We start from the raw sequence: 25,625 nt of genomic DNA, 5'->3' as shown, positions 1-25,625 counted from the left end.
CTGTCTTGTTTGCAGTCTGTGGAAATTCATGGGAAAGAAAGTCTCCTGGGATGGCTTTGGTTCATTTTTCCAGTTCCAAGCAGTGAGAAGGCAGAGGTTGTAGCAGTGTTTTGTTTTTTTTTTTTTTTTTCCTTTTAGGCAGGAGAAATATAGAAAGCTAGTCTCATCTCCCAGAGTGAGATAAAGAAAAGTGCATACAAAAGCTGACCCTGTTAAACATAATTAGTTTTTCCTATAACTGAATCTCGCCATAAAGGGACTCCAAATATCCCATAATACACGAAAAATTACTTACAAAGACACAGCCAAAATTCTAGAGGACACATACATGGTATACCATCTCATCAAGGAAGAAGTAGGTTGAAGAATACATGAGTTACCAAGGGGGAAAAACCCCTTATTATACCACTTGTGTAACTGAAATTTGGAGATAGGAAACACACTTACTGCATCCAGGACATTGGAATTTTTCATCCTGACTCGACTTTGCCCTGTATGTTTAGTCTGCCTGTATCTTTACACTGAGCTGCCAAATGTGCTTGGAAAACATGATATCATAGGGAGTGGAAAGGAAAACCAGATGTTCTAAAATTTTACTTTTAATATTCCGAGGTGGTATTAGTAACTCTGAGAAGAAACAGTATTTTTAACCTCCTAGTGCCCATTTTAAGTAGTAACCAGGTGGGTCTTGCAGAACCAAAGTTAACTGTACAGCTCCAGATTGATTTGTACAGTTTTTTATGTCAGTTTAATATGACAGTGTATGTATTAATTACAAGAAACTTTGATAAATTGATGTCCTGCTCTGAGCCTCTCACACCAACCTCCTGCAAACATGGTTTTGTGGGACAAGTTTAAGGTTGTCCCAGTTTGACCCGTGAGGTTTCCTTCGGGAGTGCCAAAGTGGTCGGATTCAGCACAGCTAATTTGGATTCAGCACAGATAATTTTGCATCCCACTGGCTTTTCCATGGAGGTGAGAATAAAGTCGTTTGGCTCACGTTGTGGAGAAGGGAGCTGACAACAGCCTTTTCCATCTAATATTTAGATATTGTTATGGTTACCATCTGAGCTTTGCAAGATATTCAGTGAAAGTTTTGGGCTGTTGCTTGTAAATATTGGGTTCACTCTTATCTTTCTGACCTTTTTTTCTTGATTGGCTATTTTTGATGACGCTGTCTTTCTTTTTTTTTTCCCCCTGCTCTGTAAGACAGCAAGTTACCTTGACTTTCAGAGAGGAAGTGTGTGGGAGGACTGAGGACTAGGATGGGAGGAAGATGTCCTGTTCTTTTGGCAGGTAGTTGTAATGACCATGCTCTGGAAGTAGATTACCAGCTGAAGTAACTGAGCTGCTTTTGTCCTTGTATGAGTTTCCAGAGTACTTTAGGGAGAGTTGAATGCTGGAGACTTGAAATGTCTAAAAGTTCATCACTTCAATGGGCAGAGGGGATCATGTGTCTCCACAGGGCAAGGTGAGGACAGGTATTTTAAGGTGAAATTCCAACCTCACTTGTGTTTTCCAGTGTGTTGCCACTTGAGGTACTTCTGTGATAAGAGCAAAGTGTGTGGTTCATCTGTGATTAGCATCTGACCCTCTGTATTAATAACTTGAGAATTTTTTTATCTGCTGTTGGGATGTGTCAAATAGGAAAACTTCTAAATGCAGAAGTTATCTTTCTGGGGGATTCAGTTAGCTTTCTCTACTAGTCTTAACTTGTTTCTTTAAAAGAAGCAAGTTCAAATGCAATCAAGTTTACAGTTTACAAATCAGGATTCTGTAGAAAGACATTTTGAGTGTGCTTTAAATTCAAATAAAGGAGGAAAGTCTATGTTTTACTTTATTTTATGCTTGTGTTTTTTGGCTTTCTTTCCTGGATAAAAAGAGGCATTTTAAACATGGTAGACAACACAGTGTTGTCTGTGTCTGTGAGTCAGCCCCTTCTTCCCTCTGCCCTGGCAGTATTGTTTGAAACAGTTAACTGGTTTCAGCTTAATAGAAGAATAGGAATCTCTGAAAGTTTATTGGTATGAATTCCATGAGTGTAACTGTCCGGGTCAGAGAATAAAGTTGCTATTAATGCCTGTTCTGAGGAAAAGGCAGAAGCATGAGTCAGACAAATCCACAGAGTAATGGAATGAGAGGATCTCCAGCAGGATAATTGGTCAGGCTTTACAGCGCAGTAAGCTCTAGATGATCAGCTTGCAGGAGCCCAATCTAAAAGAGATAAAACAGCCTCTCACAACAGACATGAAGTTAAGATTTTAGGTATTTGAAACTCCAAAACTTGCATGTTGGAAGATGTGGCTTTTCAGTTCAACAGGCAAGTTGGACACTCTAGGCAGAACTGCTTTTAGTTCAGCAAAGTGATTTAGTACTTAAGAGTGTCTAGAATTTGGGCTAATGGCTTTGAATTTTTAAATATGTCTTTTCTAGGAACTGAACTAATAAATGAACTGAACTGTTTAAAACCAAAAAGCTGCATTTTCTGCTTTGTGTCCTGTCTCCTCTCATCCCATGTAGTGTGGGCTGGCAGACCACGGTATTCAAAGTAGTATCCAAAGTCTGACAGGAGCCAATGTTTGATGGGACTTCTTCCACAGTACTTGAACTTTTTTTTCTATTTTCATTGATCAATACCTGTAATTTTAGCTGTGACTGTGCCTTTTGTGCTGTGCATATCTGGCTGCATCCAGGCTTTGGGAAGGGGAATATGCTGACCCTGGCAAGATGTGCAGTGGAGGGGAGTGAGCAATGTTGGTGGTCTTTTGGATTAATCGTGGTGGGGTTTGAAATACTCATAAATTAATCTATGTGAGGTCAGGTCTGCAATACAGATGCTGTAGGATTTTTGCCAAATCCTTTTTCAGAAGCAGTGGTTGGGAGATGGTTGGGAAGGTGAGACTACTGCCATTAAGAGCTACTGGGGAAGGAGCAGAGCTGGAGCGGACGGAAACTCAAATTAGAGCTGCGTCTGGGAATTGGTTGTAAATAAAGATGAATGCAGGAGTGAATCCACAAATGCTGCCAATAAATTCATCATACAATTAAAGGCTGAAACAGCAAATTAAGAACTGTCAAACACCTAACCAGCCACCCACGCTGATCTTCTCTTGTATGCTCCATGCTAACTGCATATATTGCCTCTTCCTCATCAGCTGCTCTTCCAGCACTGCTTTGTGTCATCTGCTCAGTCCAGGGCTCAGAGGTCATGCTACTTTGCAGTAAAGCTTGATGGTTGTCATGTCTTTTCTTTTAATCCTAGGGCTGATACTCAGTTGATTTAGAAATGTTCGTAGCTCAAAGTGTCTGTAGAGGAAAGCTAATTTGGATTAAGGAGTATAAGTGAGAAATAAATAATATGAAAGTATTTCTTGATGGATTTCCTGACTTGTTCTACCAGAGTCAGCTTTGGAAAAGTCTGAGATACTTTGGAATAAACTTACCTTAAACTAATGTTCTATCAGGGTTTGTCAGGAATAACTATGAATAGCTCCATATGTAGACAAGCCCATAATTCTTTAAGTGAAAAGGCTGAAGGAAAGAGTAAGGGATCAATTAGAGGAAAATACTTGATAAAATACAATGTAGTTGAAATTTCCGTGTTCTGGGCCAATGTAGCCCCAAGAGACTGAGCAAATTGTAAAACACTAGTCATCTTTCAACAAGAGACTTAATGTGTTTTCAGAAAATATTGCCTGTGTTCTCTTGCCTGGAATCTCATTAACGTCTGTCCTCCTGTAACACAGCCTGACCCCACTTGGCTCCTTGGAAACAGTTTTATGCTGGATGGGATGCACCATGCTACTTTTGCTGAAAGAACAGTTTGGCTGGTGGATTTGATTAGTTTCTTAAGCCTTTTAAAATAAGTTTAACAGACTCTCAAGGTGAAAGAGTTGCTGGAATAGATTGGATCATGCAGATGGTTCTGTATATTGAATTAAGGGTCTACTTTTCTTTGGTTTTAAGGCTTTCTGTCTTTAAATGTGGTAGTAATTTATGATTCAAGCATCAACCAGGTTAAGGAAGATTTTTTTAAAGTTATTCATCTGATTTTTGCCACTTGGGTTTAAACCAACTACATATGGCTACTAAGGAACTTCAAAATCCATGGGACACTTAGTTTGTGCTGGAGTACAAGAGGTGTGTGTAACAGCAGGCCACTTTTGGTAAGTTTTAGGTTTAGTTTTAAAAAGGAAACAAAACTACACTGATTAAGCTTTGAAAGAAGCAACTGAGTTATGCAAAGCACACAAACTTTCAAAATATCTGCAGTGACAAGTACTTCTGCAAAGTGTTTAATGTCAGCCTTGTCAGCTTCACAAACTTTCCCTGTTCTTTGCCCGTTAACTGATGTGACTGGAATAAGAGTTTCTCCTTGGGGTGAAGAGAACTCAGCACAAATTTCCACTGAGTACAAAGGTGTATCTGATGTGGCTAAAGGAGAGGTAGGCAGGGAACCCCCACAGCAAGATTTGTAGGGAATGTAGCTGGGCAATTGAAGAGCCATGTGTGGGAAGGGAAACCCGAGAGCCCAGTAGCCCTGAGAGGGCTCCTGAAGTGATGGACGAGGAGCCAGCTGAGGACTTCAGGCAGCTGGGGTGAAAAGGCTCATCCAAGAAGGCCATTGTGAAGGAAGAAGTGGGTGGTGGTGCAGATGATGCTCTGAAGCAGGAAGAAGGGAGCTCTGGAAAGTAATAAAATGGAGCTGACTTAGGTTTGACAATGACAGGATGAAATAATGCTCTGCAAAAACAGCTCTGGGGATTCCAGGTAAAATTGTCTAAGGTGGGAACTTGGAGGAAGTTGAAAACATTTGTGCAGAAACTCCAGTTTTCTAAATGCTTGTGACATTTGGTCCCTGTGAATGGTCTCCTCTCTGAAATAGCATGTTTTTAAGCTCTGGGAGGTGCTGAGATCTGAGGGATCTTGCTGGGTGAGGTTGCTCTTTGAAGAAATGTTTCCTGCCAGCATACAGGGGAGCTGCAGTTAAATTAATGAAGGCCTTATTGTGTCAGTCAGAGGCAAAGATAGGACAAAGAGCTTGGCATTGTCCAAGCTTTCCCATCCAGAGCCCATTAGTCAAAGCTTGTTCTCTCCATGGGGTTTAAATTAGGAGTGGAGTCACCTGTTCACGACCCCAGCAGCTTTACACAGGACTGAATTTAACTGTGCTGGAAAGGCACTTCTGTGCTCTGCATGAGAGTGGGAGGGGAAAATAAGATCAGCATATTCTGAGTTTTAATGCTAAAGATGAACACTTTTTCCCTGGGGTTGGCATTTAAAGCAGCAACTGACAGTGGCCAGTGCATGTATTGGGCAGTTTCCGTCATCCCTGGAGGCAATTTCCTCATTAAAATAGGTGTTAACGCTTCAATTCTCCACTTCAGTCGTTCTCCAGCAGGTAGCACAGCCTGCTGACAAGCACGTGTGGAGGGACTTGTTCACAACTTGAGTTGTGACCCACAGCAAATTACTTGTATTTTCGTTCTGCCTTGGTCAAAGGGGCAGCAATTATTTAGATGAAGGTTTGAGCTGTCGTGGGTCTGTGACTGCAGCAGTTCAGGTGCTCTGTTCAAAGAAAATATGAAACCAAATGATAAATGGGTATCTCCTGTTTCTCTGCTCTTCTGTTAATTTTCCTGGTGGTGGAAAGGGGGAGGAAGTTCATCTTCCATGTACAGAGGCATCTCATGTTCCCTGCTAGCAAACATTTCCAATATGAGAGCTGTGACCACAGTTTAGAAGCAGTTATTTGGAGGGTACTTTGCTAATCCCATAATATTGCATTCAATTTTCTCTTCTGTTGGAGAGGGGAAATCCCAGAGAGATCTGAAGAACCAAGGAGGCATGAGAAGTGTCAGTGCTGAATTCAAGGTTTGTTGAGAGCCTCTAACTCGACCAAGAGGTTCAAATATCCCGTACTTTCTCAGGATCCAGAGGAAATCAGTGCAACTTCAGATGTCTTAATTTTAAACTCACCTATTAATTTAATAATTCAGTTACCTGAGAAAGGGAAAAGGACACTTTTCATGTTTCAGATTAAAAATAGTAACTTCCTACTTAGAAGGGAACATCTGACATAGAAATTGAGGAACAGCCAAACAGAAAACCCGCAACAAAACACACTTGAACCCCAAGGTAGCTTTTGTCTGCAGGAGTACAGTGAGGGCTAATGCAGAGTACACTTAAAAAACCCCACAAAACCAACTTTACTGCTGCTTCTCTTGAATGGGGTTTTAGAGTTGCTCCATCTTTCGTGCTTATTTTACATCATGTTGCAGCGAGCACTTCTTCTGACCTTCAAGAATGGGGTGAGAGATTAGGATTTGTTAGCAGATTGACTGCAGCCTAAACATATGTCTTTTGATAAGTCATAGCCTCTTTGTTGTGATTTTTGTGCAGCAGCTTTTTCTCCCTAATGGGTTAGTGATTATCTTGCCACAGGTATTGTGAGGTTTAGCTTTAAGTCTCTGCTCTCTGGATACAAAGTTTTTTAGTGTCATAAATTAGATTCTTATTTGATTAAAAATAAATTTATGCAAATGACATTTAAGAGTAACTGTCCCCAGGTATGTTCTTTTAGTTCTGTGTTAAGTATTAAATTATATTTATATGGTGAACATCAATTAAAGCTTCTCAGCCTACTCAGACAGATAACGTAATTAAAATTAACCTCCTGCTTGAGAAATTTAAATACTAAAATCCTTCAGAAAGGGTTCTAAAGGGTTTAAAGGTGCAACAAAAACCAGTTTTCTGGAGCTCACTGCGTGTTTCTGTACCAGATTTTCAAGTAGGCTTAGCTGTGCAAGCCAGACATTTGCTCAGAGTCACTGAGTGCAGGTTCCTAAATCACCAGCCACTAACAAATTCCAGAGCAGTTCTTTGTCCCCAAACTACTCTTCTCCTGCCACGTAGCAGAATAGCTGGCTAATTACTAAATGGAAAAAATTTGGTCTTGATCCTCACCCAAGCTCAGGTTAGTACAGAGAAAGGCTCAGCTTGTTAGTCAGGAAGGAGTACATTAACAAAATGGGCTTCAGCAGCCTTTCCTGAGAGCATGGGCAATATCTGTCTCTTACTAAAGACAAGTGCTCAGACTGTATGGTTGTGGGAGCTTTTAAGAGTGTGAGTCAGATCATCAGCTGTGCAAGGTGCAGCCAGGCTGCAGCAGGAAATAAATGCTTTCTCAAGCTGCTCTCCTTAGAGCTACAAAGCTGCTAATGGTTTTGTACCAGCTGTGTCCCTGGTTCTGAGAAAACCTGCCGTGCATCAACCCAGTTTAAATACCCAGCATAAGCCCTTAATGGCAACTATAGCACCTGCTCTCTCCTCATCCAAATGTTTCTGGATACACCTCATGCACAGATTGTTCCTGCAAGGTTAGTGGTCAAGCTGTAGTGTAGGTGCCTAAAAACAAACAGACATGTTAACTTTGATTCCCTACCAAACCCTACAAATCCAGTCATGGAGAAAATTATTTGCCTGGAGCACAAAGGGTGGAAGCAGAGGGCTGTTAATCTAAATGAGAAATGTTAATATTTGGATGATAATGCAGCACTGAGGACCAGGAGGGGTTGTGTTCTTTTCTAAAAATTTTGGCATTGTCTATGTTTGGCTTTGCTAAAGAACAGAACATGTTGGATAGTGGAGCAGGGACCTGCTAGTGAGCTGGAAGTGGTGTCAGGGTGGTTTGCACTTAAGTGCTTGTTCCTGAATTTGCAGTGGCAATGCTGTAGGCTCTTTCTAGTCCAACCAGCTACTTCAGATTTTTTGTCATGTTAACCAAAAAATCATTAACAAAAAGTAAAATAAAAAATGTCTTTTTGGTTGGGAGTTTTCTTCAGCCATTTTCATGGAAGGCTGTGTTTGCTGCTGGTTTCCCTGAATGAGCAGCGAGTTGTGGATATCTTGCAGCTTTTGCAGTTCCTGGCTATTGAATCACGAGGGCCTGGATCACCTACTTGCACTGAACCTTCCTGTCCCTCTTTGTTCTTTTTTAACATGTATCTTGTGTTATTGTCTGGAGAAAAATGCTCAGTATCCCTGTGCCGATGAATTAGATGAGTCTGCCTGATTCTGAACAGCTGCTTTAACTTTGAGTGGGATTTGCCCCTGTGCAGAAATTACAGCTTTAATATCAGGTATTTCCAGTAAACTTAGGTGAGCCCATGGAAAAGGCTTTGGGCAGGTTCCTGATGCTATTTGGTGCTGATCTTATTTTCTGCTAGCTATGGCCACATGGGGACAGGTTTCAGGTATATAGGAATATATATGTATAATATACATATTCAAACAAACTGTATGAATTGGTATATATAAAGCTTCACGGCACTTTTGAGACTTTACTTATCCTGGTCATTCTTCACCATCAGTTGAGACATTGGTGAGAACAGCCAGGAAAGTCTTGTTCCAGCATGGATCTGACCAGGAGATGGCAGCGTTGAAGCATGCAGAGACTATCCAAAAGTTAAAACGCCTTTCCCTGAACTGACAGAAGTAAAAAATTACCTTAATTTAATTAAAACATATACTGTCCTAGCAATACATAGATAAATGTTAATGAAATAGTCCTGGTTTTAGTTTTTATCCCTAATTCACTAATGCAAGTTAGTAAATTAAAAATGCACTTAGGTTTTTGTCTAAATACTGGAGTCACCCTCTGACCTGGTAATGACTTGATACAAGGATTTTGAAATTCAGTACCCTCTTGCTCAGAAGTAGTTACAGTCTTAAAAGGCTAGAAAGATAATAAATGCTAATATTGTCATTTCTGCATACCTGCTGTGTAAACTAATAATAGCTTTGCTCATAGCTGTAAAATTAGGTTTTCTTAAAGCTTAAAATTAAAAATTCTCGAGCCTTTAGTTTTTCAGTGTTATCACCTTCTTGCTGGTATGATATGTATATATGTGCACTGACAGGGGAGAAAGGAATCTGAAAGCTGGAAAATTGTGTTACCTGACCTGGTAAATAAGGAAGGAGCTTAACGGGCAGCACCCATTTTCCCCCTGAACTTGGTCTGTAGGATCTTGATTCTGTCTTTTTACTCCCATCAAAAGATGGGAATAATTCCTGGCTCGAGACCTTGCTTGGGAAAATGAGTGTGGCCCCTATCAACACGGTGCTGTTGTCTGATGCTGTAAGTCTGCTGAGGGCCCACTGCTGGACTCTGTCCATGGCTGGCTCTGCAGATGTTCTGCAGAGAGCTAATTTGTCACAGGGTCATCCCCAAATCCAGTAGGATGCACCAGGAATAGCCTGAGTTTGGTGGGCTGTATTGTGCTCTTCTGTGGCAAGCAACAGGCTACATTTGTGTGAACAGCCAAGAGATTAAAAAGCAATTTCTTCCTGAGATCTTGGTGATTAGGGAGCTGAATGGGCTCCCACCGTGCGAGGTCACGTTATTGTCTGTGTTCCATGTCTATTAATTCAGTAGTGGGTGCAGGTAAAAGCCTCCATGGGCAGTTTCTGTGGAGAGGCTGCACAGTTACGTCTTTCACCCTTGGCTATGCAATTTGCTTATAGCTTTCAGATGTCTGAAGACTGAAGTGTGAATTCTCTTGGTGCAGAGTTATCACAGTGGTGCTGTTTGAAAGTATTTATCTAAGAAAGCAAACTGTGGAGACACACGTTGTGTGCTTTTACCTTTGGCAGCGTTACCAGGAAGGCACCGGAGTGATTGAGATCTGAGTGTGATAGAGTTAAGATTTTTCTGCACCCATCTGTCCAGGCTGTTACTTTTTAAATAAGATACCTGTGAACTTAATCTTGCATACTTCCCTTTAGAGACCTGTTCTCCACATCAAAAGGCTGCTGGGATTGTTATTGATACAAAGGAAGGTACATATGTAGGAACAAACAAGGCAGCGCGTTGGAAGTTCAGGTGCACAGCGAAAATGTCACCGTTCAGTCTGATCTTGGCAGTCGCAGCTCGTGGCTTTTTGAGTACCAGAAGTGCCCTATGGAGCCAATCTGACAGCACTGCCCGGGTGACACGGGCCTTTATTTCCTTTCAGAGCAGCGCAGTGTAATCACTGTTTTTGTTCTTGTGCAGCCACAGACTCCCTTGTAAGCGCAAATTCAAATGGGAGAAACATCAAAGTTAATTTGAAATGAAATGCACCCCAAGTAGTCTGGGGGAAATGGAGACATTACTTTGTAGCCACCCTTCTGCTGCCAAAACTGCAGCACCCCAGATGTCAGGAAGCCACGCTGTGCTCTTTGTCTGGTCTTGATTGACTAGATTGTTTTCATCCGAGCCTTTTTAAAGATTTCCTCCTTCCTCCATATTTTTAAGGAATAAAAAGCTAATATAAGGACATGGAGTGTTATGAAGCATGAAGTTCTATAAATATTTATGCTGAACTATCAAACAACTTGACAGTTCTTATTTTCTTGACAGATTGGGGTCACTTGTTATTTTTGACCCTGAGAATTGAAGAGCACATGGAGTTAGATCTGTTTGTAATGACTTTTGGATATTGTTGTCTGGTAAACTTGTAGGAATGTAACAGGATAACAGACTTTTTCTTGGTGTCTTTGTGAAAATGAAACTTAAAACTTGTATTGTGTTGCCCACAAATGACCACTCAAGTTGCTGTATTTCTGCAATCTCCAGTGAATTCCTGTACTTTCTTTGGCACACATGGATTTCCCACTTAGCTGCTTGGTTTGCCACTTCAGATGGGCTGCTCTGAATTTGAAGTACTTTGTGATCACCTTTATGTCTAGGAATCATAGTGTACTCCTGAGTCCAGCACAGAATGGGATCAAGGAAGGCTAAAAATCTGGCCTGTGGTGTCTCCAGTGTTTTGCCACCAGTCCCATCACTGCTTTAAGTATCCCTGGAGCCAACCAAAGAAAAACTCTGCTTAAAAGTTTAAGTGCTGCTAAACAGGCATTTTCCAGAGAGATAAGAGGCTTGTAACTCCCACACTTCAGGATCCTCATTCCTTAAAATTATATGCACATAAGTTTAATCCCTACCTGAAGCTGAAGTGGCAGGTGAATGTTTTAAAGCCAAGTTTTAAAGCTTATTCAGAAAAGCTGGACCTTTATGGCAGCAGCCATGTTATTACATCCAGCTTCAGAGGACTTTCTTGCCTTGAAAATTTGTTGTCTAGGAAAGGATCAATCCAGTGCTTCACCTTGAATGAAATCTAGTGTGCATTTTAGGGTAAATCTTGAATATATTGTGTGCATCTAAAGCTGACCAGAATGTCTCTTGCTATCAGTCACTAGAGGGCACAAAGGAACTACTAAGGAAAGCAGTTTGTTCTTCAGATCCTAAATCTCCAGTTTAGATATGCGAAAGTAGGAGGGGGAAATTCCTGTAGCTGCTAAAAGACAGGATGGCTTCAAATTTGGTTTCATTGGTCATTTTCCCCACCCAAATCTAGCTCTAGTTTGAAAGTTAAATATTCCAAGGGTCCTTTCATGTTCCTGTTAGTATAATATTGTGTTCAGAAAGTACATGGCGCTCAGAGCAAATACATAAGCTGCTTATAAACAGCTTTTAAGTTCAACTCCTATAATTACAAAACTGATTTCCTTGTTCAGGTTTCTCATATGAAACGAGTGTCCACTGTATCAAGAGAGAGACAGCAAAGGGAGTTGCTCTCTGACTATCTCATTCTTCTGCAGGTGGCGTGTCTCATACGGGTTCCATCTGAGGTCGTCAAGCAAAGGGCCCAGGTTTCTCCTTCCTCGAGCACCCTCCGGATTCTCTCCCAAACCTTGTACCATGAGGTGAGTTCAGAGCAACATTTCTAAGTTGTGTCATTCTTCCCACTCGGTGCCATACGTGTCCAGAAGCATTCCTACAACTTTATTCCAGTTCTGTGCTCTCCCAGCACTTTCCCATCTATTCTTGTTAGAGGCGATTGGCATGTCAGGATCGGGGGAACCAAACCCCCACCTCCCCCTTGTGTGTGCACTTACATGCACACTCCAAACAACTCTTTTTGTGTGGGGTGCCTCCATTTAAATGGGAGAAAAAATTTTTAAAAAAGGGGATTTAGCATTCCAGGTTCCAAAGCTCTGCTTGTATGTGTGCAAACAGTCCTTGTCCGGGACAGCAGAACATCGAATCTCTGTGTGTAGAATTTGCTGAATGGTCCCCAGTTTTTGAAGCAGGCTTTGGAGGGGGTGTCCTAAAGGCATTGTTTCAGAGAGGCTCTATGGGAGCCAGGAGGAACTCTGGAAATGGGTGCTCATCCAGTATTGGTGACTTTTGAAAAATAAGGGCTTTTGTAATCTTCCCAGGAGTTATGCTGTTCCCTCCTGTAGAAACCTGTTCACCTCTGGTTTTGCAGAGTCTCACAAGGCGTGTTTTTGAGGTTGTATTCCAAAAGAGAAAGTGGCTCCTGAAAACGCTGTGGGGAGAAATACTATACACAGTTCTGAGTGTAAAATAAAAGCCAGGAGAAGGAAGACATAAATATGATCTTTAAATGATTCACTGGATTGTTATTTGCTTTCAAATGAAAACTATTGTGATAACCTTGCACAGAAGATTCACTGGAACTTCTTTCTGTGACTTGATCATTCTGCTCTAAAAGCTGGTGCTCTCAAAACCATATGTTTTTCCCCTTCTGTGTTGCTGTCCAGAGAACCATAAGCCTTTCCAAACACTTGAATGAACTGCCCTATACAACATAATTTTATATATGCTTATAAAATAAATTTTAGTTGTTTTGAATGTTAATCAGCTGGTTAAAAATGTAAAATATTTGTGTTGATAAAAGCTCTGAATCAAGGCTAAGAAGGTGAAAATAAAACCCTCTGGCATTTTAAGTAATGGAACACAATATACAGTGTTACAATGAATGTAGTCAATTTGAGGTTCAGGTGTGACACTGGGCAGGCTGTAATGCCTGCAGTGTAATCACTGACTAATTGTGCTCTTTGGCAAACTAATTCCCTGTGGATGATGCTTTCTTTTGTTGTTTTACAGGGTGTTCAAGGACTTTATCGGGGTTATAAAAGCACAGTATTAAGAGAGGTAAAACACTTGTCTTTTTCTCTTTTTTTTTTTAAATCGATTCCTTTGCCTCACTTAGTTTTCTAACAAAAGATAGTTGTTCTGATCAATTGCTCGAACCATAAACTCTAAATCCCAGTGTATTTCATTCTAGATAAGTTACTGGTCTGTAATTTAAATAGAATACTGATAATGTGCACTAAGAAAACCTGTGATACATGTGTTCTGTCTCTCGGTTCTGTTGCTGCTAAATCGAAAATGGAGGGAAAGGTATATATTAACATGAGAAAACCAAACTAAAGTACTGGAAACTTTCTCAAGTCTTGTGATTGCATCATGTGAACTGTATATGCCAGCAGTGGCGAACTGGTGGCATCAGGCCAAGTTTAGCACAGACAGATTTAGGCTTTCTTTAAATATATTCGTCAGCAGATGCCAAGAGATTATCTGTCATCTGTATATAGGGAGGATTGTGCTCTCTCTCTTTTTTTCTCTTTTAATGTGTGAAAGAAATGTATTTAGTCACCCAGTCTGTAGATTTGATATGGCATTGTTTAACTCTAAATCAGAAGTACTTCAATGTTGGGGAAAAAAAAAGTGGGGCTAAAAATATTTTTGCCTGCTTGGCAGAAAAGAGTTCCTAAACTAAAATCTTTTCATAAATGTAATGTGAATTCCAGGATTAGTGTCATGGAAGTGTTTGATATGCCATGTGGACTGAAGGCAGATTATAAAAGAAGTAGAAAAACCTACTGAGAAATTCCCAGTCTAAAATAGTTTCAGAATCAGATCCCAGGGGGTCATCTTTTGACAAAGCAGAAGTTGCAACATGTATGTGTAGCTGAAACAGAGATGAGGCTTGGTTTCTGTGAAAACATAAAATCACAGAAAGGTTTAGGTTGGAAGGGGACCTTAAAACTCATCGTGTTCCAACCCCCTGCCATGGGCAGAGACGCCTTCCACTAGCCCAGGTTGCTCCAAGCCCTGTCCAACGTGGCCTTGAACACTTCCAGGGATGGAGCAGCCACAGCTTCTCTGGGCAACCTGTGCCAGGGCCTCCCCACCCTCACAGGGAAGAATTTCTTCCTGACACGTGATCAGACAGAACCCATGTTGTTCAGGAAGGTGCTTTATGTGTGTATGGGGGGGTTTGTCCTCTCCTTATGTAACTCAACTGAGTAAAATAGCTTTGGATCTTTCCTCTTCTGTTTTAACCACGGACTCAGATCTGTTGGCTGTGTTGCCCTTGATAATAAAGCCAGTTGCAGAGGCCTTTTAAGCTTTGATTCAAGAGCTCTTTTAAAAGCCTTTCTTCATGCTGAAAACTGTTTTTAGGTACAGTAATGTTAGCCAGCTCTTGTTACAAGGACGGAATAAAGATGGGTATTACCTAAAATAAGAAATACAAAACTTAGTGTTCCTTAAAGTGCTGACAAATGCTAATGCACTGCAGTCTATTTTAGCAGTTTTGAGTGTTTAAAAAATTAGTTATTTGTGCAAAGATGACACCTGCTTTTCTGAAACGTAACCTCCACCACAGCTTTGTCCTGTGCTTATTTTCTGGCTCACTAAACACGTTATTCACTCAGATTTCATTTGCAGACGGGCAAAAAAGGCCAACAAATACGGATCATTTTGATTTCTCTGAGGGGTTCTGAATAAATGAATAAATTTAGATCCCATTGAATACAGATTTTGCATACTAACTGGTAGATAAAACACACAGTTGCTACTGGGTGCTATTCTCCTTAAAATTTGTTTTGACATATGTCAGGGTGGTAATTAATTTGCAGACCATATTCATGGCACAGTGTGTGACCCTGCTGAGATAACTTTGTTTACTCAAAATGGCAGCACTTTGTTGGAAATTTAATGGGGGTCCTCTCCATTATGTGTATTCATAAAAGATCCTTCAGAACTGATTTCAGTTGAAGTATTGCTTTTTGGGAGAATCTGTCCAATAGAATGAGAAGTAAATGATTACCAAATGAAATGTGCTTTCTCTTCAAAATGAAACAAATCATAGGTGATGTTCAAAGGGAAAAAAAATCTTTGAATTTAACACTGTTAAGACTGATGCATTTTTCTGACATTAAATTTTGTAAAGCAATGTCCAGTTGAGTAAGAGCAGAATATTGCACCTTCAGCTGGAGCTGTTGTAAGGATGACATTTAATCTTGAGATTTTTCCTTCTCCTTAAGTACATTTTTTCCTTTAGAGAAAGTCTTTATTTTCACATAAAAATCTATATTAATTCATTATTGGACATAACCAGGTAGCTGCATAGCATGTATAGGCTGACATTTAATTCCAGCTGACTTTTTTACTTATAGAGTTTGTTTACATGCTTTGGTTCTTCACTGTCACAAACCCCTTTGTTTAGTTACAGTGGAGTGGGATTTTTTGGATAGAGGGGCTTCAATGCATGATTTTTCATTTAAAAAAAGTAATTGGAAGAGGCTGGGAATATTGATACTTTTCAGATGATGATATTCTCACACTGCCAAAGTTCTTGAGCCAGAATTTAAGAAAGGTTAATTTTAACTGTTGCACTGGGATGAAATTTTGTGTATTACATCAAGCAGATCTCAGTGCCTGGGCAGAGGTCTGTTTGCCAGTTGATTGGACTTCAGTGGGAATGAGTCCGTTTATAAATGGAGTGTGATGTTGAAACCTCATATTTTTACTATAGCAAAGCAGATCTTTTCAGGACAGCTTCATGTAATTTGCTTTAGCTGCTGTGCTGCTGCTGTTCTGGTGAAAGGTAGTTGTTTCATCCTTCCTTTTTGATTCTCAGCCTTTCACTTATCCCTTTATCTTCTCCTCAGAATACTTTCTGAGCAGATGAACGTTGGTAGAGAAAGAAGATGGCTAAATATATAATGCTTTCGGAAATAACTGTGTGAACATCAACACTTGAAAGTTTTGGCTTTTCACCTACCTCGTTTTTGGTGACTTTTCTCTCATCTCCGTTACTTTTTGGCCTTTACATCTTCCTTTGATGTAGTTACACTGAACTAATCCTAAAATGGAAGGGGAAGTGAGGTACAGTGCATCATTCTGTTGGCAGTAGAGACCCGAAAGAGACATCTGTGCTCCAAGAGAAAAGCTTTTATAGTAAAGCACAAAGTGAGAGTATGGTTATTAGGTTGCTGAATGAGACTTTGAATAAATGGCAGAATTGGAGGCTGTGAAATGATGTGGAATTCCCATGATGTCATTTCCAAAGCAAATCCAAGTGGGAATTGTCTTTTCCTATGGTTGTAGTGTGCATCGGTGTGGAAAGTGGATTATGCTGCTAAGAGCAGTCAATGAACAGGTAAATTTATTCATGTTTTCCACAGCAGAGACAAGTTAATTTGTAAAATTAAAAAAATCCAGCCATTTTATAACAAGGCAGGACCAGACTGTAAATCCACTAGAATTTCTTAATGGGAATGTAGTTCTGCTGCTGAGATCTTATATAAGCAAATGGAGCCAGATTTTTAATTCCTGCATAATTCATTTTATTAACTATGACCAAGTAGAACATCTGTTAAAATTCCATAATGTTCAGTTCATGGGAAAAAGAAAGAAACCCCTGAGTTCCCGTTGGAGCTCTTCCATTTCCGTTCATGTTACAGGACTCTAGCAGATGTCTTAAAGGACATTATTATGAATGAAGGGGCAACACAAAAGGAAAGGAAGAGCTTTATCCAGTTTCCCTGTGTACAATGAGTTACTTCACCCTTGGCATGTCTGTGTGCAGGTTGCATCTTTGCACCAGTAGTGCCATGGTAAATGTCATGTCATGAGTTACCATGGTTTGGAAGAACTGAGTGAGTGCTGAGTGGGTGTTCTGTGTGCTTTTAATTCAGTCTGTCACTTTAAAAAATATTGCAGACAGACTGGGCTCTAGCTTAGAAATAAATTCAAATGGAGCTAAAATTATTATTAAACTCTTCTTATCCTCTGTGTTACCTCATAGACTTTTCTGAGACAATTCATGCTCTGGCCGTAGTGGCCTCCATTCATGTGGAATTAGCAACGATGCTTTACTTGTTGTTTCAGAATTCATCTCAGAACTCTGAATTTGAAAGGAAACCACCTGGCCTCACTCTGGTACAGCACAGAACTGGCCTTGCTTTCAGTGAGATGGCCAAGTCGTCCCTTTTGAAAGTCCTAGTTCGTTAACTTAGTACACTTGTGGGTTGGTTTGGGACTTTCTGTGTTTGTTTTTTTCCCTTAAAATCAAATCTTAAATGAATAAAGGCAGCTGTGCTGTCTTGGGAGGGAGAGAGCACTCCATGGTATAATAACTTTGGAGAAGAGAAGGCCAGCTAGTTCCAAATATACTGTTCCATTAGTGAGTGGCAGCAGTGTGACAAACAGCAACATATTCAGGCTCTTCCCAGTTGCGAAAGCCAAGAAGTAATAAAGTCTCCTGAGGAGGAGAAGGTGCTGTTTGTTGTGTGTGTTCCACAGAACTGCTGTCCTGTTGTAAGGTGTGTCTCAAAAGGGCTATGGAGAATATGCATCTCTGCAGATGAAGAAGGAGCTAGAAAGACAAAGACCAATAAAAACCCTCTTCTCAAACGACTTGCTGCCTGGGAAAGGGAAACTAAAGCAACTAGCAGCCAAATGGGCCTTACAGGCACACCTGCTGCGTCTTCCTAAATTTAAAGGGTCAGTGAACAAAGGATGCTGAGAGAGGTTTGTATAAAAATGTAAAACCCAGCTGAGGTAGGTTGACCCTGTTGACTGAGGGCAGGAGGGGATCTGTGAGGGGTAAGCTCAATAGGGAACACTCTGCAAACAGGGAGCCCAGTTTGTTTATTCACTCAAGGTAGTTTTGCATGCTTTTCTTTTGTTAGGACATCTTTATATAAATATCCTGTTCTCCTAGCTGTTAGAGGTTTTTTTTTTTAAAGTTTATCTCTGTTGCTGTAGGACAGAAAGAATGTTATTAATACATTCTTTGACTTGCACAATTAAAACTTTGATCTTCTGTCATTCTCTGTGTATTACAGAGCAGATGTCGATAGAAATAGGCAAACAGGACACTATCTTAATACAATATTTGGAAAAATAAACATCCTCCTTAATGAAATATGTGCAGTATCTGTCTTTTGTTACCTTCTGGAAAACTGAGCTGGCTTTATGTTATTTTGTGATTCTAGATAGATTAGATTTAACCAGGAATTTGCCACACAGGAGCCCTAGCACTGGGGTTTTGACTTTTACTGAGCAACCAGCAGTTCTTTGGCTTGGGGGTTTCCATGTAGAACATCAACAGTCTCATGAAAGAGGTGGGAACTGTAAAATGGATTAAAGAGCTATGTGGAAAATTGTACAGAAGTTATGTGACATGATTAATGGGAGGAAAAGTTGAAAAATAAGTCCCTGCTCCCCCTTCTCCTTAACATCACTTTGTCTTGGAAAGCCTATCTTGTATCAGCTCTTGTATCACTTTTGCACTTGTATCCGTCAGGATACCAATATTGAAGAGATTTTAATTTTGAGGGGTGTATGAAGGTTAAAGGTAATTCTTGAGGGATAAGAGCAGGGGTCAAGTCCATCTTCAGGAGGAAGGGCTCAGGCACACCATAACTCGTGACTCTGGAACACCAGTAAACAGATAAAAGGAATAACTGTCCTTTGCTGCTGTAGGTTGTGCTCATTGTCTTCTCCCTGCACAAGCTGGAATAGTACTTGGAGCTGAAAATGGAGATCTCACAAAGCACTTATAAATGTGTTTTACAGACCAGAAAATAATCCTGTTTTTTCTAATTTACAAGTTGTGGGAAATAGGTTTTGTGACATACCTGAAGGGCAGATAAACTGGCCAGGGTGGACAGAGAGCTAAAGCAAGTTCCTTGAAGTCTGGGGGGAAGCAGTGTCTTTATTTTTTTTTTTTTTTTTTGCCAAGCATGTTCAGTGATCTCAGATTTTCTGGTTGAACCCTCTCTCTCAGGCCAGGTGCAGTATCCATACAGGCTGCCCAGAAGCAGAATTCAGCCATCCTTGCTGCCATCCATGTGCAGTTTACCAATGGAGCACACAGTTATTGCATCTCCCTGACATCAGTGGGTGTCTTCAGATGAAAAGAATTTCATATATGCAGAGTATTTCTGTACTTTGAAAACTACTGCCTAGCATCTGGGGTCTTTGAACAGAAAAACACTTTGAAAGCCTTGTGAACTGAAAGCACTATATGTGATTTGATAATGCAGATTCTTTCCAACTGAATGTGTGTGCAAGCAGAGTCTTGCAGGAAGCGTGCTCTGCTCCAGGCTTCAAACAGAGATACCATTTCCATACAGTCTCAAAGCAGTTCACTAAAGTGTTCCTGCAAATGATGTTTTCGGCAGCATTCAAGGTGTAGGAACGTGTTTTGTGGGTGAGTAGCAGCACTGTGGGCAAGAACAGGTTGGGAAGAAGAAAATGCCATGAAGAAAACGTTCTGGTTTTCTTCATGTTGTGACATTTTTGTTTCTTTTGTTGATTTTTGTTGTTGTTTTTACTTTTTAAATCACCTGAGAACTGTATTTCTTACACTGGTTGCTCTGATTTTTAAGTTTCACAGTGGTTTGAAGAGCACACTCCATGTGCTATCTCCAGTGGAGAACATGAATTTCCCCACTGTTTTCCCCCACCTAAATAAAATTATCTGTTACAAAGGATCAGGAGGAGGCTGCAAATCCTTCATGAAGGAGAACACACAAAAGGCATCCCTTTCCCTCATGAGAAGGTGGGACTGTGACAAGAGGGAGGACAGGCACCAAGAGATAGTGTCCTCATTTTAAAGGAAGGAGAAAAGGCTTGAAATAGGAACACTGGAAAGTAACAAATAAGTGATTATAAGGGATATTAAAAAAAGCTATCTGATATTAAAATCTTCAAAACTTTTCCAGGGAAATCAAGGTTATTAGAGTTAATGGAAAAACTTTGAATCTTGGAATCATAGAATCGTTTAGGTTGGACAAGACCTCTCAGACATTGAATCCAATCATTAAGCCAACACTTCTTCAACACTTCCACCCACACCTCCACCTGGAGACCAGAATCTTCTATCACTGTAGCCCTATAGCATGACACTGAGGTCAGGGGAAGACCCTACAAGTCTAATGGGATTACACAGTTGTACCTACTTCTGTAAAATTTGACTGGCCTTAACATTTGTGACTATTTAAAAGCAAGCAAGCAAGAATCAAAGAAAAATTTGTGGAGTTTTTGGCTGAATGGCAGCTTTTAGTTTTAATTCCACAGCTACATTCCAGTATGGGCAACTGTATTTTGTCTGTCTAAGTTCTTTCTGTATGTCTCAGTTCCCGTTTTGCTAAGCTGTAGAGTAATCCTGTCATGGCTGAAGGGTTGCTGGGCTTTTTCTTGTGAAGGCCACATAGCATTTGTGGGTGAAGCAATTTCTGCGTGTCTGTGCTGAAGTGGGTAATTCTCTAACCCTACAAAAATACGTGTGTGTTGTGTATCTGTTTATATAAAATCCGTGCAAAGATCATACAGATGTATCTACATGTAAAATAGGGTATTGTTTTTAATAATTCCTTGTCAAGGGTCTTGGACTCTCTGAAGCAACTAGTCCTATAAATGTATGTGATCAGTGTGGAACAGCAAGCAATTTAACAATTTTCTGAAAGCACAGGACTGTTTTTCAAGGATGAAATTCTTTCCTGAAGTAAACCAAAACATGATTTTACAGTGGAAGCCTTCCACCAGCAGGATCTCAGTATTAATAGCAATTACCTGGTTTTTATGCTTAGGTTGCTATTACCTATTTTCTCTACACCTGCTAAAAACCAGAGGAAAAGAATCAGCAATCCAAGAATTGAGTCTGTAGCCCAAAGGGTGTGAAAAAGAAACCAGATCTGTGGCAGAGAGCTTATGTAATTTATCAGTTATGATAATGTTTGGAAGCATGGCTAGAGAAGCACTTGTGAGAGTCGGCCACAAGAACAGTTATTCCAAGTGCTTGATACACATCATACTTCAGTTTTTTTGAAAGACTATCTCCTTATTCTCTTGCAGGAAATAGGAATTGATCCCAGTATTTTGAGCACAGGAGAAGTGACCCTCATAAAAGAAAATACTGAAAGCCCTGCCTAGCTCCAGGATATTTTAAGGGCTAATGAAACAGCTTTCTTAGCTTGCTGAAAGGGGAATCTTGGCAGTGCACTAGCAATCAGTCAGTTCGCTTGGCCAGGTAAAGGAAAAAAAGTTAATTTGGGGCACGGGAAGTCTTTCTTCTAATCAAAAAAAATAGAAGGAAACCTCGGAGCGGTGTCTTGCCGTGTCTCATCGGCTCCGGCACTGCCCGCGGTCCGACACCGGGGGGCGGCAGCGCCCGCACCTGCGGCAGCCACAGCCCGGGGGCGCGGGGGATGGAGATTTGGGATGACCTGTGGATCCTGGAGCTGGCTTTGCTCTAATCCCGCCCCTCCGAACAGATGCAAAGGAAACATAAGGTCTGAGATGTCATTACTTTGATTTGATTCTGGCCGCTAGTCCTGTTGAATTTCCTGGGAAATTCGAACGCGGGAGGAAACGGAGAGAGAGATTCAGTTTAGGGATGATTTTATGGGTTGCTGTTTTTTAACTTTAACCAGGTTTTCATGTGATATGAATGGACTACATAAGGTGTGTAGCATTCCCCATGTATTCTTGCCCAGTGGAATAAAGCCTAGGTGACACAAAGAAGAGAAAGGAGAATGTGTGATCCTGACACGTTGCAGTGCCTGGGCTGTGTAATAAACTGTTTTAAATTTTACTTTAACATCAGTTTTTGCCAATATTCTGCATTTCTCTAGCTTATCTGTTTTTAAGAAAAATCCAGTGAGCTTTATAGTCTTTGAGATAATCCCAGTGTGGCGTGCACCTTAATTTGAAAATCCCATGTCACTTTTTAGTGACAATGTAGTTGGAAATGCATGTAGGGGGTGGAGCAGGAGAGACTGGTGGTAACATGATTTTCATTATTTTTATAGAAATGTAGGCAAAGCAGGCCTGGTGTGTATACTGCAGATGGAAATAGTGTTATTAAACCAGGCTTTTATCTCACTTTTATTTTTCTGTTAATTTTATAGAAGCCAGTAAAGCTTAAGCTCTGCAAATTTTCTTTTTATGTTGGTTGAATATGTGAAAATCGTTTTCTTGCTTTTCAAAGCCAGCAGGTCTAGAGTTTGGCCTGAACATTTTGGCATCACACTGCCCATGCTTGGGCTGTTCTGCCAGATCTGGCTATCCCAGGATTGATTCTTTCCCAGTTAAAGGCTGCTGGTGATGCACAGTACGTGACATAGATGAATTACTGTCCTAAGTAGACTGAGGCATCTCATTGCTCTTTCAGATAGAGGAAACCCTCAGAACAGAGGCAGATACATAAGCCAGGATACTACCCCTGCTTTCCCATGGGAGAACTGGTAGTACATTATATTCTGTGCTTGCATTTGGTGTTGCAGACTCTCTTAATGTAAAAGTGAAGGGAAAATAAAGAAGGATCCACAAGTATCAGAACAAATAATATGCTCATACCTCAGTGGGAGGTTATCTGCTCCCTCCTTGCTTCTGCTGATATGAAATCCTGAAGTGCAATAAAACATTTTAGGAGTCTCGTGAAACACAAGACCATAAGGCACTTAACTGAACTGAATCTTGTCTTGCTGACTTTAATATACTGAATGCCAATTGAAGCAAAATTTGGCCCAGTATTAATCTTGCCACTGGCTACATACCTCACAAGTTTTGAGTGGATGTTTTTTACCCCTTTCCTTCCAGCCTTCCCACCATTTTGCCTTCTGGCCTGTACAGCTGTGCTGCTGGTATCCTTTCTATTTCTGGAAATGACCCATGCAGTTAGGTCAGTTTGTTTTAGCCTTGCTCCTTGTTGCTGGAGTAGAATAGCACATTTCCCCTAACTGCATGAAAGCCAGGGTAGACAATCTTGATAAATATGATTAATGGGCCTCTCTGCTTTACTCTGCAGCTGAAGGCTTCCTGAGATTCTGTGTCAGCTGGGATACAGCTCCCCAAACCAACCTTTACAAAAAAAGTATGTCTCATGTTCAATTATGTTGTTAAAGACATTTTTATTCCCAGATTTTGCCATAGGAAAGTCTTTGCAATTGAAATATGGTAATAAGAGTCTGATGTGGTAGTTTTGGAAGGAAAAGTGGTTCATAAATATGGGTGAGTTTGGATGTCTTCCCTTTGTCCTGATACCTAGAAGTTTGTTGGTTATGTTTCCTGAGACTGAAGTTAAATCTGGGGTTAGTGAGGTGTTCAATTCCTTGCCCTGGTCAGCGGGACAGGAACTATTATAGGAGGTAGGAGCAAGTGATGGCAGCTTTGAGTCAGTACATGGGATATATTTGTAAATTACTGTTATGTTGATCTCCAGTAATGTAAATCTCCAGTAGATTTTGACAGAAAATACTTTCCTGTTGTCCTGTTGTCCTTTTTGTCAAAAGGCAAAACAAATTAGTATCATATTATCTCAATGAAAAATGTTATCTAGAGACTCCAGTAGTTGCACAACTGCTCCTTCAAAACGGAATTAAAGAACATAGGGGAAAAATCCCCACATTGATGTGAGTGATAATAAAATGTGTGATTGGTATCAAGAACCATTGAACTTGCACCCCCTCTATTAGCTGCCAAACACTCAAATTTGTGAGGGTATCCTGAGAGCTGTTCTTAAAATTCAGAGGCCAGACTTGTGCCCTGCATGTGGGAATTGCTGGCTGCAGCACAGGCTGAATCCATCCAGCTTTCCTGGTGACTGCTCTGCCATTGTAATTGCACAGCAGCATTCTCAATAATTGAGTGCAAGTCTTAATAGCAAATAATCCTCTTGAAGTCGCTCCCCCTCCACTGCAATCAGAGGAGAGCTTTGTTAAGGCATTAGCTAACAAATTAGCTACTAAATACTGATAATAACCTATTTCCCAAAGATTGCTTTTTAATTATAGCCTAAGCTGTGTGATTCCTGAAATCACTTCTTTGGCAAACCAGTGTTTGTGATCATTTCCAACCACAGTAAGTAATTGGCAAAAAAAGTAGTTTTTAAGTCTTTTCTAGTGTCTGAACACACTTTGCTTCTATATTCCTGCCTGCAGAAATAATCTATCAGTGTTTCTTTCCACTGTTACTAGTATTTAATTTAAATGTACTAGGCTGTGCTGTGAAATTGTTGTTTTAGTTTTACTTCCATGAACAATATATGGCTTCATTAGATTTTTAGATAGCATAGATATTTTTCCACTCAATTGTTACAAGAAACTTTTCCTATGAGGGAGAAGGAATTAACCACTTTATTTTTATATGTATTTGTTATTGCAAACTATTTATTTTGCTAATCTGTGTCACGGCAACCAATTAGAGAACTAAATTATGCTTAGCTTTTGGCAAGAGGGGGTATTTTTTTGTATATTCATTACTTTTCCTCCCCAGATTTCGATAAAGGCTGCACATCTTCCAATATATCATTCTGCTTCCCTTCAAACCTGACTTTTTTATAAGGGAGCACAGCCATCAAAATTGGCAAGTGTTAAGCTTGATAATTAGTTCAATATAGTGACCAATTCTGTGAATTACAAGTTCAAAGCAACACATGGACGTGGATGAAATCAGATTTTGGCATTTCTCACTTAGATTGTTTCAGGACACTGCTGGAGCTTCTTTGATCTGTAAATAACAACTGCAGTTCAGTGCCTTACTTAAAATACATCAAACGCATTCATGACTTCTGCTTTTACATGTAGACTTGACTTCTAGTTACAGTTTTGAATCAGACTAATAAAGCTACTCATGTTTTGAGATTTAGAGAAAGCTACCAAAGAAAGCTCTTTTCATTCTTCTTGTTTTAAGAGAAGCAGCAAACACTTCTCTGGTGTGATGTGCCCCCCAGACTACACCAGCAGATGCTTTACCAAGTCAAAAGTGACCATCTCCTGTAGTGCAGATCCTCTACAACCTGTTAGCAATGGGTGTCTTCCTTTCTTCTTTCAGCAGTATAAAACAAGTGAACCAAGGGTTTATTTTCACTGAACTCTGTGGCAATCTCCTTTCCCTGCTGTAGCTTGCACAGACCAGCCTTTTTCCTAGTTCTGAACTTTCTGTCGATTTGAACTCTGCTGTGCCACCCAGCAGACAGTAGCTGGAGATGACCAGACACGCTGTATTTGTTACTTCTTCAAGATATACAGGTGCTGACCCAGTTCAGTGAGTCATTGCCTTTCAATAGTTAGTTAACTGCACTACCTCTGGGCTTATCAGTTGGTTATAGAAGAGCTGTATGATTTCTTGGTAGCAAAGGACTGTGGGGAATTATATCATCTTGGTGTTTTACCATCAGCTTTCCAGCTGGGTAACTCCATTGCTTCTAATTTAACTTTAAATTAAGTTTTTGGCATAGAAAAGTTCAGCATCCAGCAGTGGTGCAATGGGGTTTTTCTACTCCATGGTTAGTGTAAATACCCAAGTTCTATAAAAACTCTTACAGTAGTTTTCATAGGGCTTTGGGGTTTACTGAGATAGAAACTCCTTGTTCTCTACAACCCTTAATATACAACATCCCTGTACCTTTTCTGGTTATAATCCCTTGATATCTCATGACTGGATCTTTTATTTCTGTGGGTGGCAGATGATA

General features: G+C 40.3%; 1 protein-coding gene across 2 annotated transcripts in view; it reads left to right on the top strand.

Annotated features, from left to right (window-relative positions):
• SLC25A26 (solute carrier family 25 member 26) overlaps positions 1-25,625 on the top strand; it is an 84,413-nt gene that overhangs the window by 6,634 nt on the left and 52,154 nt on the right. For both annotated transcript variants that reach the window (XM_064667250.1, XM_064667249.1), the window contains exons 4-5: positions 11,644-11,748; positions 12,956-13,003. In XM_064667250.1, the coding sequence (XP_064523320.1) occupies positions 11,644-11,748; positions 12,956-13,003 (153 nt within the window). The remainder of the gene's footprint in view (positions 1-11,643; positions 11,749-12,955; positions 13,004-25,625) is intronic.

This window comes from Pseudopipra pipra, chromosome 11, assembly GCF_036250125.1.
Source record: "Pseudopipra pipra isolate bDixPip1 chromosome 11, bDixPip1.hap1, whole genome shotgun sequence".
Lineage (NCBI taxonomy): Eukaryota > Metazoa > Chordata > Aves > Passeriformes > Pipridae > Pseudopipra > Pseudopipra pipra.
The sequence above is the reverse complement of the archived record's forward strand: the minus strand, read 5'-3'. Positions and strand labels throughout refer to the sequence as shown.